This window comes from Sciurus carolinensis, chromosome 5 (genome assembly GCF_902686445.1).
Source record: "Sciurus carolinensis chromosome 5, mSciCar1.2, whole genome shotgun sequence".
NCBI classification, from domain to species: Eukaryota; Metazoa; Chordata; class Mammalia; order Rodentia; family Sciuridae; genus Sciurus; species Sciurus carolinensis.
Genome location: NC_062217.1, coordinates 80,374,183 through 80,396,004, shown reverse-complemented (window position 1 = coordinate 80,396,004; position 21,822 = coordinate 80,374,183). Strand labels below are relative to the sequence as shown.

The following is a 21,822-nucleotide window of genomic DNA, read 5'->3' as shown; positions in this document are numbered from 1 at the left end:
AATATTCTCTATAATAGATGATATATTAGGACACAAAGACGATTTTAACAAATACAAAAAATGGATAAAATGTCATGCATTGTATCAGATCACAATGAAATAAAATTAGAAATAAATGACAAGATTAAAAAAATTCCAATAATGAGATTAAATCATGTTTAAGTGGGGGAATGAATCACAGAAGAAATCAGGGGATAAATAAAAAAAATTCTTAGAAACAAATGAGGATAGAGATACAATATATCAAAATCTCTGGGACAATATGAATTCAGTTCAAAGAGGAAAGTTTATAGCACTGAGTTCCTACATTAAAATAAATAGAGGGGTAGGGAATGTAGTTCAGTAGGCAGAGTGCTTCTTGCATGCACAAGGTCCTGGGTTCAATTCCTAGCACCAATAAATAAATAAATACCAAATAAATTATCCAATGCTACAACTCAAGGTCCTTGGAAAAGAAGAAGAAACTAGTACCAAAATAAGTAGGCGACAGGAAGTAATTAAAACCATCGCCGAAATTAATGAAAGAATAAAAAAGTACAAAGGATCAATGAAACAACGTGTTTGTTCTTTGGAAAGATAAACAAGATTGATAAATCCTTAGCCAAAGTAACCAAAAGAGAAGAACCAAATTAACAAAACTAGAGATGAAAAAGGAGATATCACTTCAGACAAAAATGAAACCCAGAGAATCATTAGACACTCTTTTGAAAATCTATACTCTGATAAACTAGAAAATCTCAAAGATGCTGACAGATTCCTAGAAACTTATGACCTACTCACATTGAATTATGAGGGAAAAAAAATTCAGCAGACCACTATCAAGCAATGAAATTGAAGCAGCTTTTAAAAGGCTTCCAAAAAATAAAATCCAGGATCAGATGGATTCTAAGCCAAACTCTACCTGATGATTTTTTTAATTGTAGATGGACACAATACCTTTATTTTATTTATTTTTAGGTGGTGCTGAAGACTGAACCTGGTACTGAGGATTGAACCCAGTGCTTCACGCATGTTGGGTGAGCACTTTACCACTGAGCTACAAGCCCAGCCCATCTACAAGACCTTTAAAGAAGAACTAGTGTCAATACTCTTCAAATTGATCCACAAAATAAGGAGGGAACATTTCCAAATTCATTCTATGAAACAAGAATTGGAGATCTTTGCCAATTGCTCCTCCAGCAGGGAATTAATATCCAGAATGTATAAAGAATTCAAAAAACTTAATGCCACCCCAAATAACCCAATTAATAAATGGGCCAAAGATATAAAGAGACACTTCTCAAAAAAAGAATTACAAATGGCTAATAAATACAAAAAAAATGTTCATCATCTGCAGCAATCAGGGAAATGCAAATCAAAACCACTCCAGTCAGAATTGTGAACATCAGGAATACAAATAATAAATACTGTTGAGAATGTGGGGGGAAAGGTACACTCATACATTGTTGGAGGGATTGTAAATTAATAAATCACTCTGGAAGGCAGTATAGAGATACCTCAAAAAACTAGGACTGTAACCATCATATGACCCAGCTATCCCACTCCCCAGTATATATCTAAAAGATCTAAAATTAGCATACTATAGTGATACAGCAATATCAATGTGCATAGCAGCACAATAACAATAGCCAAAGTATATAATCAGCCCCAGTGTCCATCAACAGATGAATGGATAAAGAAAATGTGGTCTATATACACAATGGAGTTTTACTCAGCCATAAAGAAGAATGAAACTATGACATTTTCTTGTAAATGGATGGAACTGGAAAACATCATATGAATGAAATAAGCCAGAGGCCAAAAGTTCAGTGTCAAATGTTTTCTCTCATATGTGAAGTTAGGCCAAAGGAAGGGAAGGAAGGAAGAAAGGCAGGCAGGCAGGCAGGTAGGGAGGGAAATCCCATGAAAACAGAAGAGAGATCAGTAGAATAGAGTGAAGGGATTGAGGGGGAGGGAAGAGGGAGAAGTGATGGAATGAATCTGGTCTAAACGTTCCTGTGTACATATATCAATATACATATTTGCTGACTTTCACTTTTATGTATATCAGTAACACACTAATGAAAAATATATAAATAAATAGAAGATCAGAAGAGAAGAAAAGGGAATGGGAGGAGGGAGGAGGGAAGGGAAAGGGAAAGTACTGGGACTGAATTGAAGCAAATTATATTCCATGTACATACAGTTATGTCAAAGTGAATCCCAATATTATGTATACCCTATAATGAACTAATTAAAAAAAGAATAAGCAGGGAGTAGGGGTGAAGAGACATTTCACAGAGGGCTAGGTCTCCAAGAATGAACAGAAGTTCCCCATCTGGAAAATGAGCTCAGTGAGCCACATCTACAAACCTGGACACTTGCCACTCAGTGATATCCCTAAGCACGAGGAGTTTAAGTACAGAACGTCTCTGGGGAAGGCAGCAATAGAACAGCAGAACAGATTAAGGAAAAATAGGCTCAAGCTGATTTTAGCTCACCATGACTGAAATCACAGGGCCTCTTAGGACCTTGTGGAACTAATCCAGGTGAGAGGCATGGGTTATAATGTGGACTGGAGAAGGTTCAAACTAGAAATCATGGAGATTGTACATTAGAACAGGGTAGGGAGGGGAGTGGCAGCCCAAGGAGGGGACTCAGACACAACTCTGACAGTGACTGTGCTAAGAGAGATTTCTCATTTCATTTCTCCCAACGACCAACCCCACAGTGGATTTAAGTATTAGCTCCAGTTTATAAATCGAAATTTGAGGTTCAGTGAGATGATTTCGAGTCCCAGCTTGTGAAGATGCCCCATATTTGCTCTCAGAGGGAGCAGGCCTGACTCCAAATCCTAAGGCACTTCTAGCAAGGAGAATACTCAGGGCCTACCCCTCTCCTCCTGAACACAGACCTTGCTGTAGATGGAGAGGTCAAAGAGAGATCATGGATCATGAAAATTCTTCACTAGCAGCAGAGGGTCACACATAGCTGAGATATAAATGCTCCAAAGTGACTCAGTTGGAAGAGTCCTGAGGGATCGGAGGGAGGACCATCACCAAGTTGTTAAGGAGGGTCAATCTCAATTTCCAGAAGGTCAAAGAAGCCAGAAATTTTTATGGCAAAAGGAAAATCCTACCCAGCCCCTTCCCCAGTGACTGTGAAATGCATTCTGGCCCACAGAGCTCCATAGACTGGGTTTCTAGCCCTGACCGCCAAAGAGTGATGAAGGCTGGCTCCCTGTTTCTCACTCCTTGTCTCTGCTTTCTTGGAGAGCCTCAGGGGCTTTAGAAGACTGGTTGCCAGGCTCTGATACCACTAGAGGGTGCTGTTTCCTTTCTCAGCTGAGACAGAGGGTCTAGCAGCCAGCATAAGGCATGCTGGTTTCACCAAGAATGTCTGCAACCAGGAGATGCATACCCCTCAGGGGCAGTATGATTCTGGAGAAGGAGCTTCAATCTGGGGTCAAATGCCAACTCTGCTTCTTCCTTGTGCTGGAGCCCTTTGCTGTTTTCTCTGACCTCTCACCTCCTCAGCAGTTCTCTGACCCCCCTGAAACTCAGGCAATTATTCTCAGAGTGTCCATGTGGCAGCCTGCCTTCAATGGTTCACCAGCAAAGCCTCAGAGGCGATAGGCAGCCCAGGCCATTCACAGCCACCCAACAAGGAGGTGGTGACAGTGTCAGTTAATGCCTGCACAGAGGACAGGTGTCCTTGGAGCTCCCTCTTGGAGTCCAGTGGTTATTGGACAGGATATATTCTCAGTTTACACTTCTGTCAGTCACAATTACAGTCATGGTCTGTTAAATGTATTCCTCCCTACCTTTGTCAGAAGCTGCACTGTGTGGATCTGGGCTGAGCTCCTGGGACAGAGACAGCAATGGTGCCACCACCCACAACTCCAGGGGCAGCCATAGAAGGTTTTATGGGGAGTTGTACACGTCCAGTATTCAGGAGATGCACCGGAAGTAGATCTTACCTTCACAAGGTCCTCTGAGCACCCATGTGATTGTTACATGTGTGTCTTGGGAGGAAACGGTGTTAGTGTATTCAAAATAGGAGCAGCCTTTGTAAGTAATGCTGTTCTATTTCATTTGAGTTCTGTGTCACCTGGTTCCAAAGGAGAAAAGGAGGCATTCTCATTTAATCCTCATTGCCACAACCTTGGAGGCCTTTCCAGGATCTACAAGGCCCCTGGTTGTTCTACTTGCTGCTCTGGAAGTTCGTCTCCTTCCCTCGCCTGCTGGCTGACACTGTGCAGCCACACTGCCCTCCCATAGACTTCAGTGGGCTCCATGACTCTGGCCGACCACAAAGGGCAAAAACCTGTGCCCTCCGCCTGGTCCTTGTGTTTAAAGTGGACCCATTTCCCTACAGCATCCCACTCCCTGGAATAACTTATTTGTGTACTTGTCTCTTGTTTATCTTCTCCTCCATGATGACACAAGCACAGGGATTATGTCCAAGCAAGAGATCCAGGCTCTAGGAAGTCTGCGGCTAAAATTTCTGAACGAGTTTATGTAAGGCACATCTTCTTATGCCCATTTCATGGATGGGGAAATCAAGGTTCACAGGGAGAAGGAGTACGTGTGCTAGAAGCCATGCAGTTCCAGTCTGTTGGCATGAAGGGCTGGGTGGGTCCTGCCAGCACCGTTTGGCGTGCAGGGCTGCAGTCCTGGAGCTTGAGGTTAGCGGTGGGTGCGGCTCCGGGAGACAGCTGAGAGTTCACGTGGGCGGGCGCTCGCGGCGGCGGCGGTGGCAGCGCGGGCCGGCCGCTGCAGTGCTGGCAGGCTGTGGCTAAGCTGGAGGCAAGGAGGTTAAGCTCCGCACTTGGACAGCGCTTTGGCCCCTGGAGAAGGTGTAGTATGCGCCCCAGGGCCACGTATCCTGTGGGTACAGGGACCGCAGCGCAGCAGGGGCGGGGCGAACCATGCCGGCATTGAGCCTCTTGGAAGCAGAGTTTGCTGCTCGCCTTTGCTGGGGCTGGGCTTCAGGTGGGCTTCCTAGAGCCTGAGGCTCAGAGCTGTACAACCCGGTAGGGGGAGCCATCCTGCCTTGCTGAGGACCTGGGCCCCAGAAGTGCTTCAGTCTCCTTGCCTGAGACCTGGATGTCCCGGTACCTGGAACTGTGACTGCCAACAGAAGAGGTAAGGAGTACACCTGAAGTGGCTGGGCATTAGGAGATAGTAGCTGTTCGCTGAGATTGCAGGAAACAAGACAAACCTCCTTCTCCATTCTTACCTCCCTGGGAGACTAACATTGTTTTGTTCATTAGTTTTCCACCTCTGTTTGGGAAGACAGGCTACATTGCATTTCTCTGGGTAAGTGGGGTTGCAACTTTTCCCATGTTGTCTTCAGAGCTGCCTGGGAACTAAATTCACAGCATTTTGTTGACCTTGCAATATAATCTGCCTCCCCTCCCAGAATTGCCATCCCTTAAGGTGTGACAGGACTTCCTGAGGCTCTTTGGTCCCCGCTGGTCAGGGCCACCCCAGCTGCCCTGGGGAGTGTATGTGATCACCTGGAGGAGATCCCAGAGTTGAAGGTACAGACTGGAGGTAGCATGAGGAAGGAAGGAAGAACAGGTGGGAACTTTGAAGACACAGATAGTGGTGCTCTCATTACCCTTCATTCCTGTGTTTCTCCCCCTGGCAGCTGTACTCTTTGACTCTACCATGTGCAGGAGGCTTCCCAGGATCCAAACTGCTGGGAGGGAGACACTTCTTTCTAAGGACGTTATTACATTAGAGACTGATGGGGAAGAACCAGGGACTAGAGAAGGCTGTGCTTTCCTTGGCGCCCCCTGGTGGACACTCCCCGCTAGTGTACTGGGACTCTAAGCTAGCGTGTGGGCACTACAGGTCAATGGACTTTTGGCATGCTGCCATTCTCCCTGACCTACAGAGGCCCTGGGGCTTCAGGAATGCTTTCACTCTGGGTTGAGGCACATGGTAGTTCCTTCAGGTGCTCACTTGGGTTCTGAGCTCCATGAGTGGATGAGATGTTCATCTCCAATTGTGCCCTGCCACTTTCATGAATCAGTTTGTCTCTTGCTTTGGTACAAACTCCCCTTTCCTCCTTTAAAATCTCTCTATATTTAGAAAGGAGACAAGGGAGCCAGAGATTTCAGAATCAAACTGACCAGGGTTCCAGCTTCAGCTCTGTTCCTTATGAATTGTGGGACAACAGCCAGGACTCTTCATTTCACTGAGCTACAGTGTGCTGTTTTTTTAACATGGGATTGATTTTAGATGGAACCAGGTGAATTTATTAACTTTATACATGCTCAAACATGGTCATATACTGGCAGTTTTATAAAAAGGCTTCATTATAGGTCTGTGGTGTGAACTAGCATGCAGTGGATGGCAAGTGAGAGCTGATGTCTCCTCTGCTCTTGGTCTCCTGGGAAAGCTCAAGCCTTCCAGGGTGAGGAGAGCCCCTCCCTCTTTGTGGTCTCTTTTCCAAGATGGGGAATAGGCTTGCGTGGTTGCTCTCCAGCTCATTCTAGGGGTGCTGAGGTCTCTTAGGTAGGGTTGGTGGAATAGTGGGGAAGGGAACTAACATTTGATCAGCACCTACTATGTGCCAGGTTGCTCTGGTTCCAAAATGAGGAACTATACTCCCTGGCAGGTGGCTAATGAAGCTACTGAACAGGGGCTCATCCATCCAATTATACTCATTTGCTCAAAGAACCAAGATGGAGACTGGAACCAAAAGAGTGCCAGGAGTGGGGGCCCAAGTCCTATATGTTCCCATCAATCTCTTCATCCTCTGGCCTGAGAGGGAGCCAGACCACTCTGCAACATGGGTATTACTTACCTTTCACACTGTACAGCTGAGGAAACTGAGACGAGGAAAGTTTAAGTGACCCTCGCGTAGGTACCCTCTCATAGATGGCAGAGCTGGGATTTGAACCCAACTCAACCATGTATGCTGCTGGCATCGAGGATCATTGGGCAGTATGCTGCTCTTTTTTCACATAGCTAGATGGTTGTAACTATGTTATAGAGGATATTGTTCTTGACTCCAGAGGCCCTGAGGTGACCTGAGAATGAGGTCTATAGCCCCTTCTTTGGTGTAAAGGCCCCAGCTGCCAGGTGATCCACTCCCTATAGTCAAATGGTCTCACTCTGGTCATTCCTAACCTTAGATTCTTTAGTTCCAATTGCTGAATCTGGAGCTGTGCCATGATAGCTTCCTATAAGGCCCTGGGTATACCTGGATCCCTCCTCCTTCCTAATCTGGTTCTTTTCAGGCAACTCCCTCATGCATCACCTCATCTCCCAGCACATTCTCTGAAAAGTCAGCTGTCTTGCTGACCTGAGGTTCAAGGATTGCTGCTGCCTTGGCCCTGGAGTGTGTTTCTGGAAATCTGCAATCCCTGTGTACATAGGGCCCCTCCAGGCATAAATTTGTGGCGTCTGCTCCAGGATGGCTCTTCCCAGCCTCTAGAGCTCTAGGGAAAGAGGCAAGGACCAACGGATAGTTTCACTTTCCTGACCCCCAGTCTTCTGCATCCTGCTTTATTGCTCTCTCAAGCCCTCTGTCCTGTCTCTAGAAGCAGCTAAAAGGGCTTAATGACTGAGTTGTGGTATTGGAATGGTGTGTCCTTGCCTACTTGTGACTTGCAAGTTAACGCTCCATCAGTTCTCTGAAAAAGGAGCTGCAAGTCCTGCTGACTCCCAATGCTGCCTTCTTCAGAGCTCTTCTTCTGTCATAGCCTTCTCCACCACCCTTTTCTGTGCATTCAAATAACCTTTCTGGAATGCATGTGGCTTGCTGTCACCCCTTCAGTGGCTTACCTAGCATCCCTCTTACTTAGCATTCTATCTCTTCAGCCTCATCATTTACAACTCCCTTCCTCCCACCCTGGCTCCAGTTATTTTGAGCTGCTCCCCAGAGGCTCTCCTCTGTTGCACTCTTTTCTGCTGTCCTCTGCACCTTGAATTCTCTCCTCCGCTTTGTCTATTTGAATGGGTGACTTGCCTGCAGTCTTTGAGCCCAAGATCAATGACACTTCTCTCATCTCCCTGCTCTCTGCTCCTTCTCTCATCTCCTAATTCAGAGGCACCCCATACATACTGGTTTTGACAATAGCAATTTGGCCTTGAGATCCATCTGCATTCCTAGAAGTCAGTTTCTGTGGTCTGGTATGGCCATGGCTATATGAGTCATCTTTGCAGCCCTTGTTTCTAGACTAGGGCTTGGCACATGTAATTTAGTAGATGAATGAATGAAGCAGTGATTGTTTTCTGATCCTTCCCTGCCCCTGCCTAGTAACTCCCCTCTGATCATGCTACAGCTGGTGGTTTGGATTTGCTGGCATTGCCCCTCACTGATGACCTAGTTCTGCTCTGTCTAATGGTCAGCCAGATCCTTGGGTATTTGTCCCATTTGCTGCATCTGAGGCCAGTACATCAGTGGTAGCTGTGGCTTACTTCATGTGTTTGATCATGTGTACTTTATTTTGTCATGTTTAACTCCACATGGCCCTTATGCTAGTAAATCATGGTGCTGGCAAAACCATCCTGCTTCCTGAGATCTGGAGCCCAAATAACCAGACTATAAGCTGTCAGGAAAATTCCTGGTTTGACCTTGTAAATGATTCACTTATATAAATCAAACAAGGTTTATTTCTGTAAGTCAAATGTACGTTGAGTGACATTTATGGCAACTGACAAATAGCTACTGATCTCTGGTTAATTCAGCCTTACTCTGTAAGAATTACCTTTAGGGCTGGGGAGATAGCTCAGTTGGTAGAGTGCTCACCTCGCAAGCACAAAGCCCTGGGTTCAATCCCCAGCACTGTAAAAAAAAAAAAAAAATTTACCTTTAACTTGGAACTTGATCATGAAGAAGATTAGCTATGTTCAAAACTAGACATAATTGATATGTGGGAATTATCGAACATCTCAAATAGAATGTTCTGCTATGAATAGTGTTTGTCAAAATAGGATCTGGCAATCACGGGCATTAGAATCCTTTGGGACACTTGTTAAAATACAGATTCTGGGCCCCATCTCAGACTCACCTAATACATTCTAGGGTAAGGGGTCCTGGAACCTGTACTTTCAGTATGCCCTGGAGTAATTTTGATGTTTAATGAAGGTTGAAAACTGTGAGCCTGTGGGACTAATGATAACTGGAAAACCTGTGAACCCGTGTGGTAAATTGTATTGATACATATTGTGATAAAATGGGTGACTTTACATGTCAGAATGTCCATCATTCTGACAGGCTCTGGAGTACAAGTCCCAACTCAATCTTGGCAGAGGCCCCTTTGCTGGGGAGGCCCCAGGGAGAATCAACAGCCTGTGGTAAGGCATGGAAGTGTGGAACAACTGGTGTATTTAGGAAATGCAAACTGCATCAGGTGACTTGAGATACACATGGTGAGGGCTCCAGGGAGAGTGATGAGCAGCCCGTGTCCTTGGCCAGGACTGTGTGCACACATGGCGGCAGCAGAAAGAAGGTGGTGTGCTGTGAGCTAGTCTTTGCATACCTGAAAGTCATCACCTTTGCCAAGTGTCACCTGAGGAATGAGACTGGCAGGTCAGGTAGGGACTGAGACCAGGAGGGTGCATTTTATGTTGACTTCCAAGGAGTGATTCTGTCCTAAAGGGCATGAGGTGACATGAGAAACTTACATACTTATTGTGAGCAGCAACATTTATTGCTGTCTCCATTTGGATAAAGTGCAACAAAGGGTAGAATTCAGTCCCTGAACAATTCTGCCTCTGAACTCTGAATACAATTCTCTAACTGGTATTCTAATTCAAAAGAGTATCTGCAGCATTAACAAACATCGCACAGCTTTATCACGAATAGAATGAAATGACTATCTGTTTTACAAAACTAACATCTAATTGCACTTGCCAAATGTGTTCCTTGTGGAAATTTTTTTAAAGATAAAATTCTGTTTGTTTTTCTTCTGTTTGTGTGATGCTATTTTACAGCTAAGAGATTAGTAACTTTCCAATTTCAGAAAAACTTGTATAATGATCATTAAATTAAAATAAATAAAGTTGTGCCTTTTGACTTAAAAAAAGAAACAGACTTGATTCCTAAGGTCAGAGGGAATGCGTGGAACAAATTCTGGCATCAGACAGACCTTGGTTTGTATCTGGGACCCATTACTGTGTGAGTAAGTTGCCTTGCTTCTCTGCATCTTAGATTCCTCACCAATGAAATGGTTTGATATCCACCTTTCAGAATAAACTAGCTAACATATACAAAACACAACACGTGATCCTCAACATGCAAAAGCACTTCCTACAGGGTAATGTTTATTAGATGCCATTCTCTTCCCTTGAGCCTTAGGTGATAGCTCCTGTTGTCCCAAGATGATACCCTTGGGATGAAGGCAGCCAAGAACCTTCTCCCTGGCTCCAACTCCTTCCTGGATTCCATCTGGAGGCATGATCACTGAGTCCCTTTTGTCTATTGGCCTTGCAGGTATCACGTGTGAATTTGGCCCCTTAGTTCAAGAGATCCTGGAATCTTCTCACATTCACGATGAACACCTCTCGCTTCCTGGCCTTGGTCTTCCCAGGATCCTCACCAGGTAAAAACACAAGCAAATTTGATGGTGTCCTATACAACTTCTCTGACCACTGCCAGGATTCTGTGAACCCGATGGCTTTCATCATCACCTTCTACAGCATGGAGACCATCGTGGGGGTCCTAGGAAACCTCTGCCTAATATGTGTGACCATGAAGCAAAAAGAGAAGAACAATGTTACCAACCTTCTAATTGCCAATCTGGCCTTCTCTGACTTCCTCATGTGCCTCATTTGCCAGCCACTCACTGTCATCTACACCATCATGGACTACTGGATCTTTGGAAAGGCCCTTTGCAAGATGTCAGCTTTCATCCAGTGTATGTCCGTGACAGTCTCCATCCTCTCGCTTGTTCTTGTGGCACTAGAGAGGCATCAGCTCATTATCAACCCAATGGGCTGGAAACCCAGCATCTCCCAGGCCTACTTGGGAATTTTGGTTATCTGGCTCATTGCCTGCTTGCTTTCCCTGCCTTTCCTTACTAACAGCATCCTGGAGAACATCTTCCACAAGAACCACTCCAAGGCTCTGGATTTTCTGGTGGACAAGGTGGTCTGTACTGAATCCTGGCCCCTGGATGACCATCGAATTATCTATACTACCTTCTTGCTACTTTTTCAGTACTGCATGCCCCTGGGCTTTATTCTGATCTGCTATGTGCGCATCTACCAGCGCCTGCAGAGGCAGGGACGTGTATTCCGCAAGGGCACCTACAGCTGGCAAGCAGGGCAGATGAAGAGAGTCAACTGGATGCTCATGGCAATGGTGGCTGCCTTTGCATTATTCTGGTTGCCCTTCCATGTATTCAATACCCTGGAGGACTGGCATCATGAAGTCATCCCTGTCTGTCACAGCAACCTTATCTTCTTGGTGTGCCACCTGTTCGCTATAGCCTTTACTTGTGTCAACCCTTTCATTTATGGTTTTCTCAATACCAACTTCAAGAAGGAGGTCAAGGCCCTAGTGCTGTCCTGCCAACAAAGTGCTCCCTTAGAGGAGTCTGAGCATCTGCCCCTGTCGACAGTACACACAGAAGTCTCCAAAGGGTCTCTAAGGCTGAGTGGCAGGTCCAACCCCATTTAACCAGGTTCTGGACTTCTCTTGGCCATGTTACTTGCCAGGCCTTTCTATTTAGCTAAGTACACATGCTGCAGGCTTGAGGGGGCATCCCATCAATCCTGGATTTCAGGTCCCAGAGAGTCTGGCAAGAGCCTATTTTTACTTTGTGTGCATTGTGAAGTATGACATTCAGATGGTTCAGCTATTTGTTTTTGGGAGAATTCTGAATCCAAATTCTACAGGTCACAGTGAACCTTGTGACTTGAACTGCAGGATGCCAGAGCCGGAGATGTCTGGTTATGACAGGAAGGGTTCATTATAACTCAGCACCAGATGCCTGGCCTGGGAAACCTTGAGGTCACTGGAGTGAGGGAAGTAGCACTTGGAGATAGAGCTCTGACCTTTCATCAACCCTTTCCCTCTGGGAGAGATGATGTTTGTGCAGATGTGCTTTGCAATTGGTAAGAATTCCATAGATGCAAGGCAGTGGAATTACTGCTGTAGCATTAGCACATCCAGCTGAATCTACCTGAATAGGATGGATCCTGGCAGTCGTAAGTCCTCATGGCCCTCTGAAGAAGGAGTTTCACTGTTCACAACCTACTCCATTCTTTTTCTCTTTCACTACATTTTCTACTTTATATGGACACTAGTTTGCAAGTATCTCTCTTTGATGAGATTGTCAGAACCTTGCTAACGACATTTGTATTGCCATAGAGCTCATATCCTCAATGCCTAGAACAGGCTCTGACATAGGGAGAGGGTTCCAGAAAAGTTTTCCATTATAGATCAATGGTAAAGGTGCCACTTGCCACTTGCTGCTGAGTGTTAGATCACAGGCAAGTGCTCCATGCTCTGGTCCAGCATGGAAAGAGGTCAGGTCTCAGGCTACTACACCCACAGTCTCTCACTTGCCCTTCCTGACTTCACAAGGAAGCAGGACATAAACTCTGTAGCCCTTCCTTGTGCTGACCCACTACAGAGGGCTACAGTCCTTAAGCCTATGTCTAGAGCCTCGTTCATCCATGCCTTGACCACTGAGACAAGTTGCCCTAGGCCATGGTTCTTTCAAAGTGTTCCCAGGACATTAGCATCCCATTGGCCTTTAGCAGAAGTAGGGTCAGGGATTCCTGAGTCTCACTTAATAAAGCACTGACTGGCAAAAGCAGGGGAGATGGAGAAAACAAGTATGAATATCTCCCTCATGGAGGTCAAGGTTCAGTTCCCTTGATTCTGAACCAGATTCAATGATGGTGTGTGTACCCACAGCCTCTTCTTACATAAAAGGACATATCAAGATTGTTCCTGGGCCACCTAGGATGGGATGTCCCAGCCTGACTCTTCCTACTTAAACCTAACCAAATGGACTTGACTGAATACACCATGGTTTCATGAGGGTGGGTGTTCAGTGTCAGGGCCCTCAAGGATTCTCATTGTGAGAAGACCAACGTTGGCCCAACATAGATGATCTATCAAAGGGTCAGGCAGTAGCAGACCAAGCAGTCACATGGTGTCCTTGGTCCTGGGCTCTGCAAGAACCTGTGCAACTGACTCTTGAGACAAGTATTCTTTAAGTCATCTGTTTCCTTCCTGGAACTTTTTGTCTTGTCTCCACTTTGGTCGCATCTCCCATTCAGTTCTTTTTTTAACCTTTATCCTGGATTTTGAGGTGATATCTTGAGCCATTCTTGGACACAGCTTGTGCTTGTCCTCTGGTGCCATCTGCTGCTGACTGTTTCATGTGACCATCTGTCAGAAAAGCCTAGACACTGGCATCCATCCTGGCAAGAAGTCGTTTTTCAAGCTCTCCAAAGAATTGAGGGCCACAGCCTTCTCCAGATACCATAGAAGTACCTGAGTTGATTTCTCTTTATCAATCTCAATGATGCCAAAATGCTTGGGGACAAAAAATGCTTTAGGGTATTGGAACACTTGGAGACGGGGGTACCAGACTGAGTATCTGAAGGTGCTTGGTGTTAGGAATTGGGTGGTGGGTGGAAACCTCACTGAACATCTTCTCTGCTCCTCTTCCCTTGCTTAGTGTGTGGCACAGCCCACCTGGTTGGCTGTTTCCTGTTCCTGGTTCCCAATAATCCCAGTTGCTTGGATACTGTAGACACTTGGTACTCAAAGTATGGTCAGAAGACTATCAGCCTCTCCCTTAATCAGAGCTTGTCAGATATGTCAAATTCTTGTTGCCATTCCAGACCTACTAAATAAGAATACATGTTTTATCAAGATTTTTGGCTTAATTTCATGCACATTAAAGTTAAGAAGTTTTGCTCTAGAAACAGATTAACCTGAAACCTAGGGTTACTGGGTGAGTACCTGCAAACACCTACTCTGGAATTTGGAATACAGCTGTGAAATCTTTGTTTCAGACATGTGTCTTTAAACCTGTTATTACTGCAAAGGTGACTCAATTTTGGTTGTTCATGTCATCTCTGGGTGCATGTGAATGTGTTGTTTGTGAAGCCTTTTCATTCCTTACCAAATGTGTATTTGTGTAGTTACATTCAAAGGAAATGTGCCCATTTGTATTCTGCTGTTTCACCTAAAAATGTATCAACAGTTTTCCATCTTGCTAGGTACCATTTTTGAAGTTTGGAAATTGCATCTGTGAAGGTTGATACCTCTCACCATCTCTCTTTAGCTCCAGAAGGGACAGATAATTGACCCTTGCCAACTGTAGTGGGAGTTAACCTTCCTATAGAGGAGCATCATGGTTGGGATTGGACTGCCCACAAAGACTGCCTGAGAACCCTCAGAGTGCAACACCTATCAGAATCCATGTTGTGAAAGTTAAAATCTGCATAACTCTAGCCCTTCCTTTTTAAAGCAATGTTATTGACTTGATTTTTTTCCTTTAGAAAATAATCACATTCTTGAAAATATGCAGTATATACAAAAATAAAGTTTTTTTAAAAGGAAATCATCAGTAGTTCCACCATCCAAAGATAATCACTATTTACATTTTGAATATTCATTTTTTAAAGTTTGTATATGTATAATTATGTATGCATGTCTTTTTAAAAATATGATTGAGCTCATATTGTGCATATATTGACATTCATAAATAATTTAAAAAATATTTTGTCTTTTTTTCACCTTTAAAAAGTTTCAGTTGTTCATTTATTAAGTAAATACATCAGGTGCCATGCTAGCTGCTGTAGATACAGTGGTAAATAAAATAGACATTGTCCATGTTCTCTGGAGCTTAGAGCCCATCAACTAGATGTATCTTATTATGTCCTTGATCATCAACCATTATGCCAGATGGAGAGGTTTCTAGACGTACTGCATGTAGTTCTGTGATGAACATCTACATAGAAAATGTTTTCTGCATTTGGAATGTTTTCCTTAGGGGTGATTTACAGAAGTGGAATTGATAGGCTAAAAGACATAGAAATTTTCATGGCTATGGATTTCTGAAGGGGCTGGAACAATTTCCGTTCCCTGACTAGTGTTAGTTTCATTGTTACCCTGGCTACTGTTGAGGATTTCCCATTGGCTAAATGTACCTGTCCTGAATTACCTAGCCTGGGATGTCACATTTCCTGTCCCCAGGCTCCACCAGGCACTGTGGGCACTGAGTTTCCCAAGGCCAGCTCGTGTCCCTCTGTGGTCTAACTACCATTTAAACAGGGATACTTGAACATGAAAGGAACACTATTAATAACCACCCTGGGAGGACTGGCAAAACCATCCCAGGAGACTGAAACTTGAGGTCATCCTACTGTAGATAAACCTAATCTCTTTACATACATTGAGTTTTCATTGTCTGGCCCCACCTACCTTTACAGGTTTTTGTTTTTATATATACTGACCCTATCACAGGGTCTAATCACAGTGAACCTGCAGTTCCTCTGCATACCTGGGCTTTATTCTTTCTGTACATTTTTTCCTGCCATTTCTACCTCCTCACTCCACCCTACCCTCAATCTTCTACCAAGTCTGTAATGTCCCCCTCACCTGTCTATGTTGCTATAAATCCTACTGCACCTTCACAAAAAGCAAATCCAATGGCACCATTCATTACTGCATTCATCCAAAAAATATTTAGTGATAGCTTATTATGTGTCAGGCACATGGTAGATAAGACTGAAAAGATTCTACTTTTCATGGAACTTTAATTGATCTAGTGCAATTGTAATAACTGGTTCTAGGGATGGGCACAGAGTGCTGTGCTGGAGAGTTACCCTGTTATGTGTTCAAAAGAAACATCCACCATCCCACAGATCTCCAAGCTCCTTGAGAGCAAAGCCCAAGAGGCCCATCAAACATCCCTATGGCCTATCATATGCCCTAGGATAGTGCAGGCTCTCAACCAACATTTGTCAAGTGAATAATTAATTTTAAAGAAGCTTATTTATTTAATCTGAAGAGAATTTTCTAACAATTAGTTCAGGATTCTCCATGAACTATGTAGGACCAATCAATGGTGAACCTGAATTTCCATTGATCTTTGAGAAACCCCAGCCCAGGTAGGCTGCCCTTCACCTGTCTTCTGGGGTTTGAGGAGAGTGCTTGGGAGCATGGCTGTGTAACCATGACCTGGAAGTTCCTCCTTGTTTAAATGTCACCACTTACTTAAAACCCATTCCCTCCAACTCTGAAAACAGTTTATCAGGGTAATTGTATGCCCAGCCAAAGCTCTTAAAATACATATGCTTTCATTCATAAAGCTCTGAATGAGGCATTTGATAAGTCATTCTTCTGACTGCCAAGGAAATCAGGCTGAAAATAGGGCACATTTTCAGAAGAAAGAGCTCCAACTCACTGATGAAAACCCTGAGATACCATATCTCCCTTAATAGGGAATCTGCTTTGTGATGGCCAGCTGCCTCTGCCACCTTGTAAATGTCATGTGTAGTCCCTTCTTGGTTTTGTGTGGGAGGTTATCCACTTGGGCTTTCCTAAAGAGAAGGCCTCTTTTAAGTATCTTTTGTTTTATGAACTGACCATCTCTTCAACCCTCATACCTTCAGCAGTAGGAGATTGTATCTTAACTCTTCACAACAGGTGTTAGCTGTGAGCACTGGTCTCTCCCCCATGTTGCTGGGCACTGTCAGGGTGTGCTGCCCTGTGTCAGTGGGGCCTCAGCAACTGGGGTTTCTCACTGATATATTTAACTATTCACAGGCAATGGACCATTCCAACTTTTGTCTAGTATATAACTTTAAAAGAAATTTAAAATGCAAGAAGGAAAGAGAGAGTTTCTAGAGCAAGATATGAATAGCCTGGATATGAAGTTAGATACACTAATCCTTCATTATTCTCCCTGTATCCCAACATCCTGCTTGTTTGGAAAATTGCTCCATTCCACCATCTTGAGTCTTGACTTTCCAGAAACTGTGCTCATGGTCCCCATTTTCATCTCTCTGGAGAAACAAACATAAATAATATTCTCTTTGTATTTAAAACTTCTCCTTTTCTTGAGTTGATACTTAAGACAACCCAGTGGAACTCCCACTTAACTTGAGGGTGAAGGATTGCTGTGCAGTCTCACCTCCCAAGAGATTTTCTGTGCAAACTTGATATGCACTCATTTAACTTTTCCTAAGTCTTTTTGATCTTTGGTTATAAAGGAGCTAGTGTGAACTCTCAAAAGAGTGCAGGCTTTGGAGTTTGGAGTTAGATATGCCTGAAGTCTTAAAAGGTCTTTCTCATAATGTTTCTTTCTTTTTTTTTTTTTTTACATTTGTATAATGATACAGTGTTAGACCTAAGCAGGAAGCCCTCTTAAAGGGTTCAGCCCCCAAATTGTGATAATTTAGGTCTCTAGAATTCAAGGAATGGAATGGTTGGACAATGAAAGTGTGAGATGGTGGGGAAGAAACAAGCAGTTCTTGAGTCACAGGGAACTTTCTTGTGGTTTGGACATATTCTTATTAAGGACAGGCCAATTTCCCATGAAGGCACATATGGTCACCAATTCTCCATGAACTGAAATTTTCATGACTTCCACAACTGAAAACGAGTTAACTTTTTATTCAATTACAGTTTGAAATGATAAAGAAAAGCCTCCAAATGGTCAGGTTTCAAAATCTGAATTTTTAATGGAGGCAAAGGAGAAGTACAAAAGCATGGCAACCTTTTCTCATGTCAAGTGGTCTGAGGGTATGATGGGGGAAGAGATTGTTTCCACAAGGAGGCTGAAATTTGGCAGTAATAACACAGAGTTCATGGGCAACTTGAGAGGGTTAAACAAGGTAGTATCTTTATAGCATAGGGCCTCTTATCCATGGTAAAATGTATAAACCATTTGTCCAGGCCTAATAACAATAACAATAATGGGGTCTAGCCTGCTAAACCCCTTATCACTCAGGAAGGAAAAACACCATCAGTTATTTCAAGAAAATTTCAAGCAAACACTTGTGAACTTGTTATGAAATTATTGTCTAGGTGACTGCAAAGATGTAAAGACAGAATAGTAAGTTGTCACAGAGGGATGAAACATGGGAAGCAGCTTCCATGCTAAGGATAGGGAAAAAATGAGAAGAGGTTGGGCTCATTAAAATCGGGTGCTAGGAGAAGGGGCCTGAGTGTACTGGGGTCTTCAAGGACAGCACCTTGAGGCTGGCTCTGGAGGTCTTGGAAAACTGCAAGTGGGATCCCTGTGCAGCTGTGGGAAGGAGCCTCCACCTATGGAGGAAGGAGCTTCAACAGGTCCTGCTCCCAAGGGAGGCAGCAGAGAAGAAGGGAAAAGCCCTACCTTTCTCCAGCCTCACAGTTTCCCTACAGTGCCCTGTATTGGTAGACTCCACAAGGGAGCAGCTGACAACACAGAAAGGGGTTTGTAGAGACTCAGTCCTCAATCATGAAGTGGGATTTCTAAAGGGTGTTTGTTTATGAAGAATAGTAGCTTACTTTCTGGCAGGGTGCTACTCAAAGAAGACCTCTTTGAGCATTTTGCTCAAGGTCACAGAGCTGATGTGTGGTGCAGCCTTACATCCAAACCTTTAGTCTGTGGCCTACTCTCTGCTTGGCACCACATTAGGATTGCTGAAGATAATGCCTGGCACAAGGCTCAAGCAGAAGCTGGGTCATTAGATTCCATGTTTAGTGGAAGCTGGGATGTGCTACTTCTAGGTAAGTTTATCTCATATCTGGGGCACTTTACCAGTTGAGGGTTCCAATATATTTCCTTGGGATGTTGGAGTGCTCCAGAGTTTCTGGAGTCTCCTGGTGACTTTGGGAAAGGGAATATATTTCTCAACTGAATCTCTCCTCTTAGATTCTCAATCTTGTGATATATTCTGAACATGCTGGTATAGCACTTTTTAGGGTCCAGAGTCTTCTGGTTTATCCTATTCTTTGTTGTATGACTGGGGTTTGCCAAAAAGAAGCACTGTCAGGCCTTAGCCTTCAGACTTCTTTGAGAGTATGTCTTTTAATTAATACAGACTCTAGAGCTGTATGGTATGGTATAGCCTCTGGCCACATGTGTATGGCTACTGAGCACTTGAAATGTGATTCATCTAAAGTGAGGTGTGTTAAGTATAAATTTTATAAATTTTACCACAGTTTTAAAGATAGCATCCTCCAAAAGAATGGGATTGTGTCACTTTTTTAAATGTGTTGAAATGTAACATTTTAGATATATCAGGTTGAACTATAAAAACTAATGTCATTTTTCTATTTTACATTTAAAAAATAGATTATTTTTAGAGTAGCTTTAGGTTCCTAGCAAAATTGAGCTAAAAGTAGAAATATCCCACATCCCCCAACCCCCTCACATGCAGCACCCCCCGTCCCATTACCAAGATCTCCCTCCAGAGCAGTGCCTTTGTTACAATCTTAATCACACATCATAATCATCCAAAGCCCATAGTTTACATTAGGGTTCAGTCTTGGCTGTGACTGAGTTTGGACGAAATATAATGATGTGTGTCCACCATTGCAGCATTATATAGAGTATTTTCATTGCCTTCAAATTCCTGTGTGTTCCACCTATTTATCCTCCTTCTTCCCAACCCTAGCCAAACACTGCATGTAGTTGGAATTATACAGTATGTAGCCTTCTCATACTGGCTTCTTCCAGTTAGTAATATGCACTTAAGTTCCCTCTTTGTCTTTTCAGGGCTTGATTCTTTAGTATTGAATAATACTGCATCTTTGGGATCTACTGAAGTTTGTCACTCACATACTGAAGAACATCTTCCTTGCTACCAAGTTTTGACAATTATGAATAAAGCTGCTATAAATATCCACATGCAGGTTTTTGTGTGGATATGAACTTTCAACTTCTTTGGGTAAAAATCAAGAAGAAATGTTGCTGGATTATATTGTAAGAGTATTTTTAGTTTGGAAGAAACTTCCAAACTTTCTCCCAAAGTGTCAGTGCCGTTTTGCATTGCCACCAGCAGAGGATGAGAGTTCCTCTTGTTCCATGTCCTTACCAGCATTCGGAATTTTCACTGTTCTGAATTTTGATCATTGTAGTAAATGTGAAGCCATTGTTTGACATTCCTTAACAATGTATGGTGTGGAGCATCTTTTCATATATCTATTTGCCCCTGTACATCTTCTTTGGTGAGGTGTCTATTCAAGTCTTTTGCCCATTTTTAAAATGGGTTTGTTTTCTTATTGTTGAGTTTTCAAGTTCTTGGTATATTTTGGAGACGAGTCCTTTATCAGTTGTGTCTCCCGGATATATTTTTTCCCATTCTGTGTTTTGCTTCTTATTCTTGTCATCTTTTTGTTCTTTAAATGTGGTTACTAGATGATTTCTGATTACACTGTGACTTGTGTCCCATTCTTTGGACCGTGCTGCTGTGAAACCACTCACTATCCATGTGGTATGAAGTGAACAAGGGAGCCCTTTAAGCTTTCAGCATGTTGTCCACTCATCTCTAATTTCAAGCAGCTGGGTCTTTACCACCTATAAGATCAGGGGGTCCATGGCTGTGGGCAGGGCCAACAGTCCTGAAACCTAGTCTTAGGGATAGGTATATGCAGCTGGTGCACTTCAACCTCATTATTCACTGAGACCCCTTGCAAATGGACTGGTCCAAAACAACTTCAGTGTATGATGAGGAGTTTAATTACAGAGCCAGAACATTGGTGAAGAGCCATTCTCCATGAGGGTGTGTGAAAGGATATATTTAGGTCTTAACCAGGTAAACAGGCTAGGAAAAGTCAGAGGACACACATGAGCAATGGTGGGGTAGGGGATGCACCTGGCAAGTGTAAGAACCTAAAAGGAATGGATCTGGTGCATTTGGGGATGTGAAGGTGGCTGAGGGTGAACCCAGATGGAGACATGAGATGTGGTGTGTAAGTTTTCCCATCTCAGGTTAAGCAGTTTGACTCTGTTATATAGGTGAGGAGAGGGCTCCCAGGGATTCCTGCGGGGAATGCCATGATTAGCTTTGAAGTTTGGGAAGCTGCCTTTGGCTGCAGTGAGAAGGAGCAGAGTGATAACTAAAGTGTTCAACTGATTCCTGGTTTCCTTTTTTCTCTGCAGGTTGGCCTCAGGGAGAAGTTCATCTCCTGCAGAATTCTATGGATGCTTGCTCTAGCTAAATCCAGAAGATGATCAGTCCTGGTAGGACACAGCTGGGACCCGGGCCCTTGACCACATCAGAGCATGGCTGCTGTTCCTTGACTATGTGTACTGAGCTGGAGAAATGAGGCAGATAACCAGATTTTTACACACCTCATTATAACTGGATTCCAAGTCCTGGTCCCACCTGATGAGAGGCTCTGCTTCTTTGACCATTACAAGCCCAAGGTCCAGAATCACTTTCCTGGAGTCTGACCTCAGCCCAGCTTAGTCTCTGTACACTACCCTGGAATGGGTCAACATAGTTGTTCCTGAGCTTATCTCTATGGGTTTCTGCCAATAAACCCTGCTCCAGCAGGCAGTGTGAAAGTTGTCAAGCAATTTTTCCTTGTTTATGTAAGGAGTTTTGGGGCCTACAGCCATTTCCACGAAGTTTTGCTTTAGTTTGCTAAGGAGAGGCCACTCTCATTCACAAGCATAGAGTCCTGTTGAATGCAGGAATCTGGAAGAGGATGAACTATATAGGGAATCCTGATGAGGCTGCATCCTCCTACTCCTTCCTTCACTGTCCTTATCCTGGCCCTATAATGCATTTTCTAGGCATACTCACAACCCAGAAGTTATGGAGTTCTGTGTCTGGTTTTATATCCAGTGTTTGTCCAGAAGTGGGAACTGGCCATTCAAGCAAACTTGTTGAGCCTGTTGGCTGTCTTCTC

The 21,822-nt window shown here is 43.8% G+C and overlaps 1 protein-coding gene across 3 annotated transcripts; it reads left to right on the top strand.

Moving 5' to 3' along the window:
* The first annotated feature begins 984 nt into the window (after nucleotides 1–984).
* On the top strand, nucleotides 985–21,456 carry LOC124984984 (neuropeptide Y receptor type 4-2-like). 3 transcript variants are annotated; one of them, XM_047553237.1, is made up of 3 exons: nucleotides 4,745–5,126; nucleotides 10,435–11,626; nucleotides 21,068–21,456. In XM_047553237.1, exon 2 carries the CDS (start codon nucleotides 10,495–10,497, stop codon nucleotides 11,620–11,622), a length of 1,128 nt encoding a protein of 375 aa, XP_047409193.1. In that variant the 5' UTR covers nucleotides 4,745–5,126; nucleotides 10,435–10,494; the 3' UTR covers nucleotides 11,623–11,626; nucleotides 21,068–21,456. The 3 variants fall into 3 exon arrangements, with proteins under 3 accessions (XP_047409194.1, XP_047409193.1, XP_047409192.1); XM_047553238.1 differs by lacking the exons at nucleotides 4,745–5,126; nucleotides 21,068–21,456 and adding an exon at nucleotides 985–1,016 and having other exon boundaries at nucleotides 10,435–14,578; XM_047553236.1 differs by lacking the exon at nucleotides 21,068–21,456 and having other exon boundaries at nucleotides 10,435–14,578.
* Nucleotides 21,457–21,822: the final 366 nt, after the last annotated feature.

Coding starts and splice junctions, on each gene's coding strand:
- LOC124984984 (XM_047553237.1), top strand. CDS start 10,495: ATGAACACCTCTCGCTTCCTGGCCTTGGTCTTCCCAGGATCCTCACCA.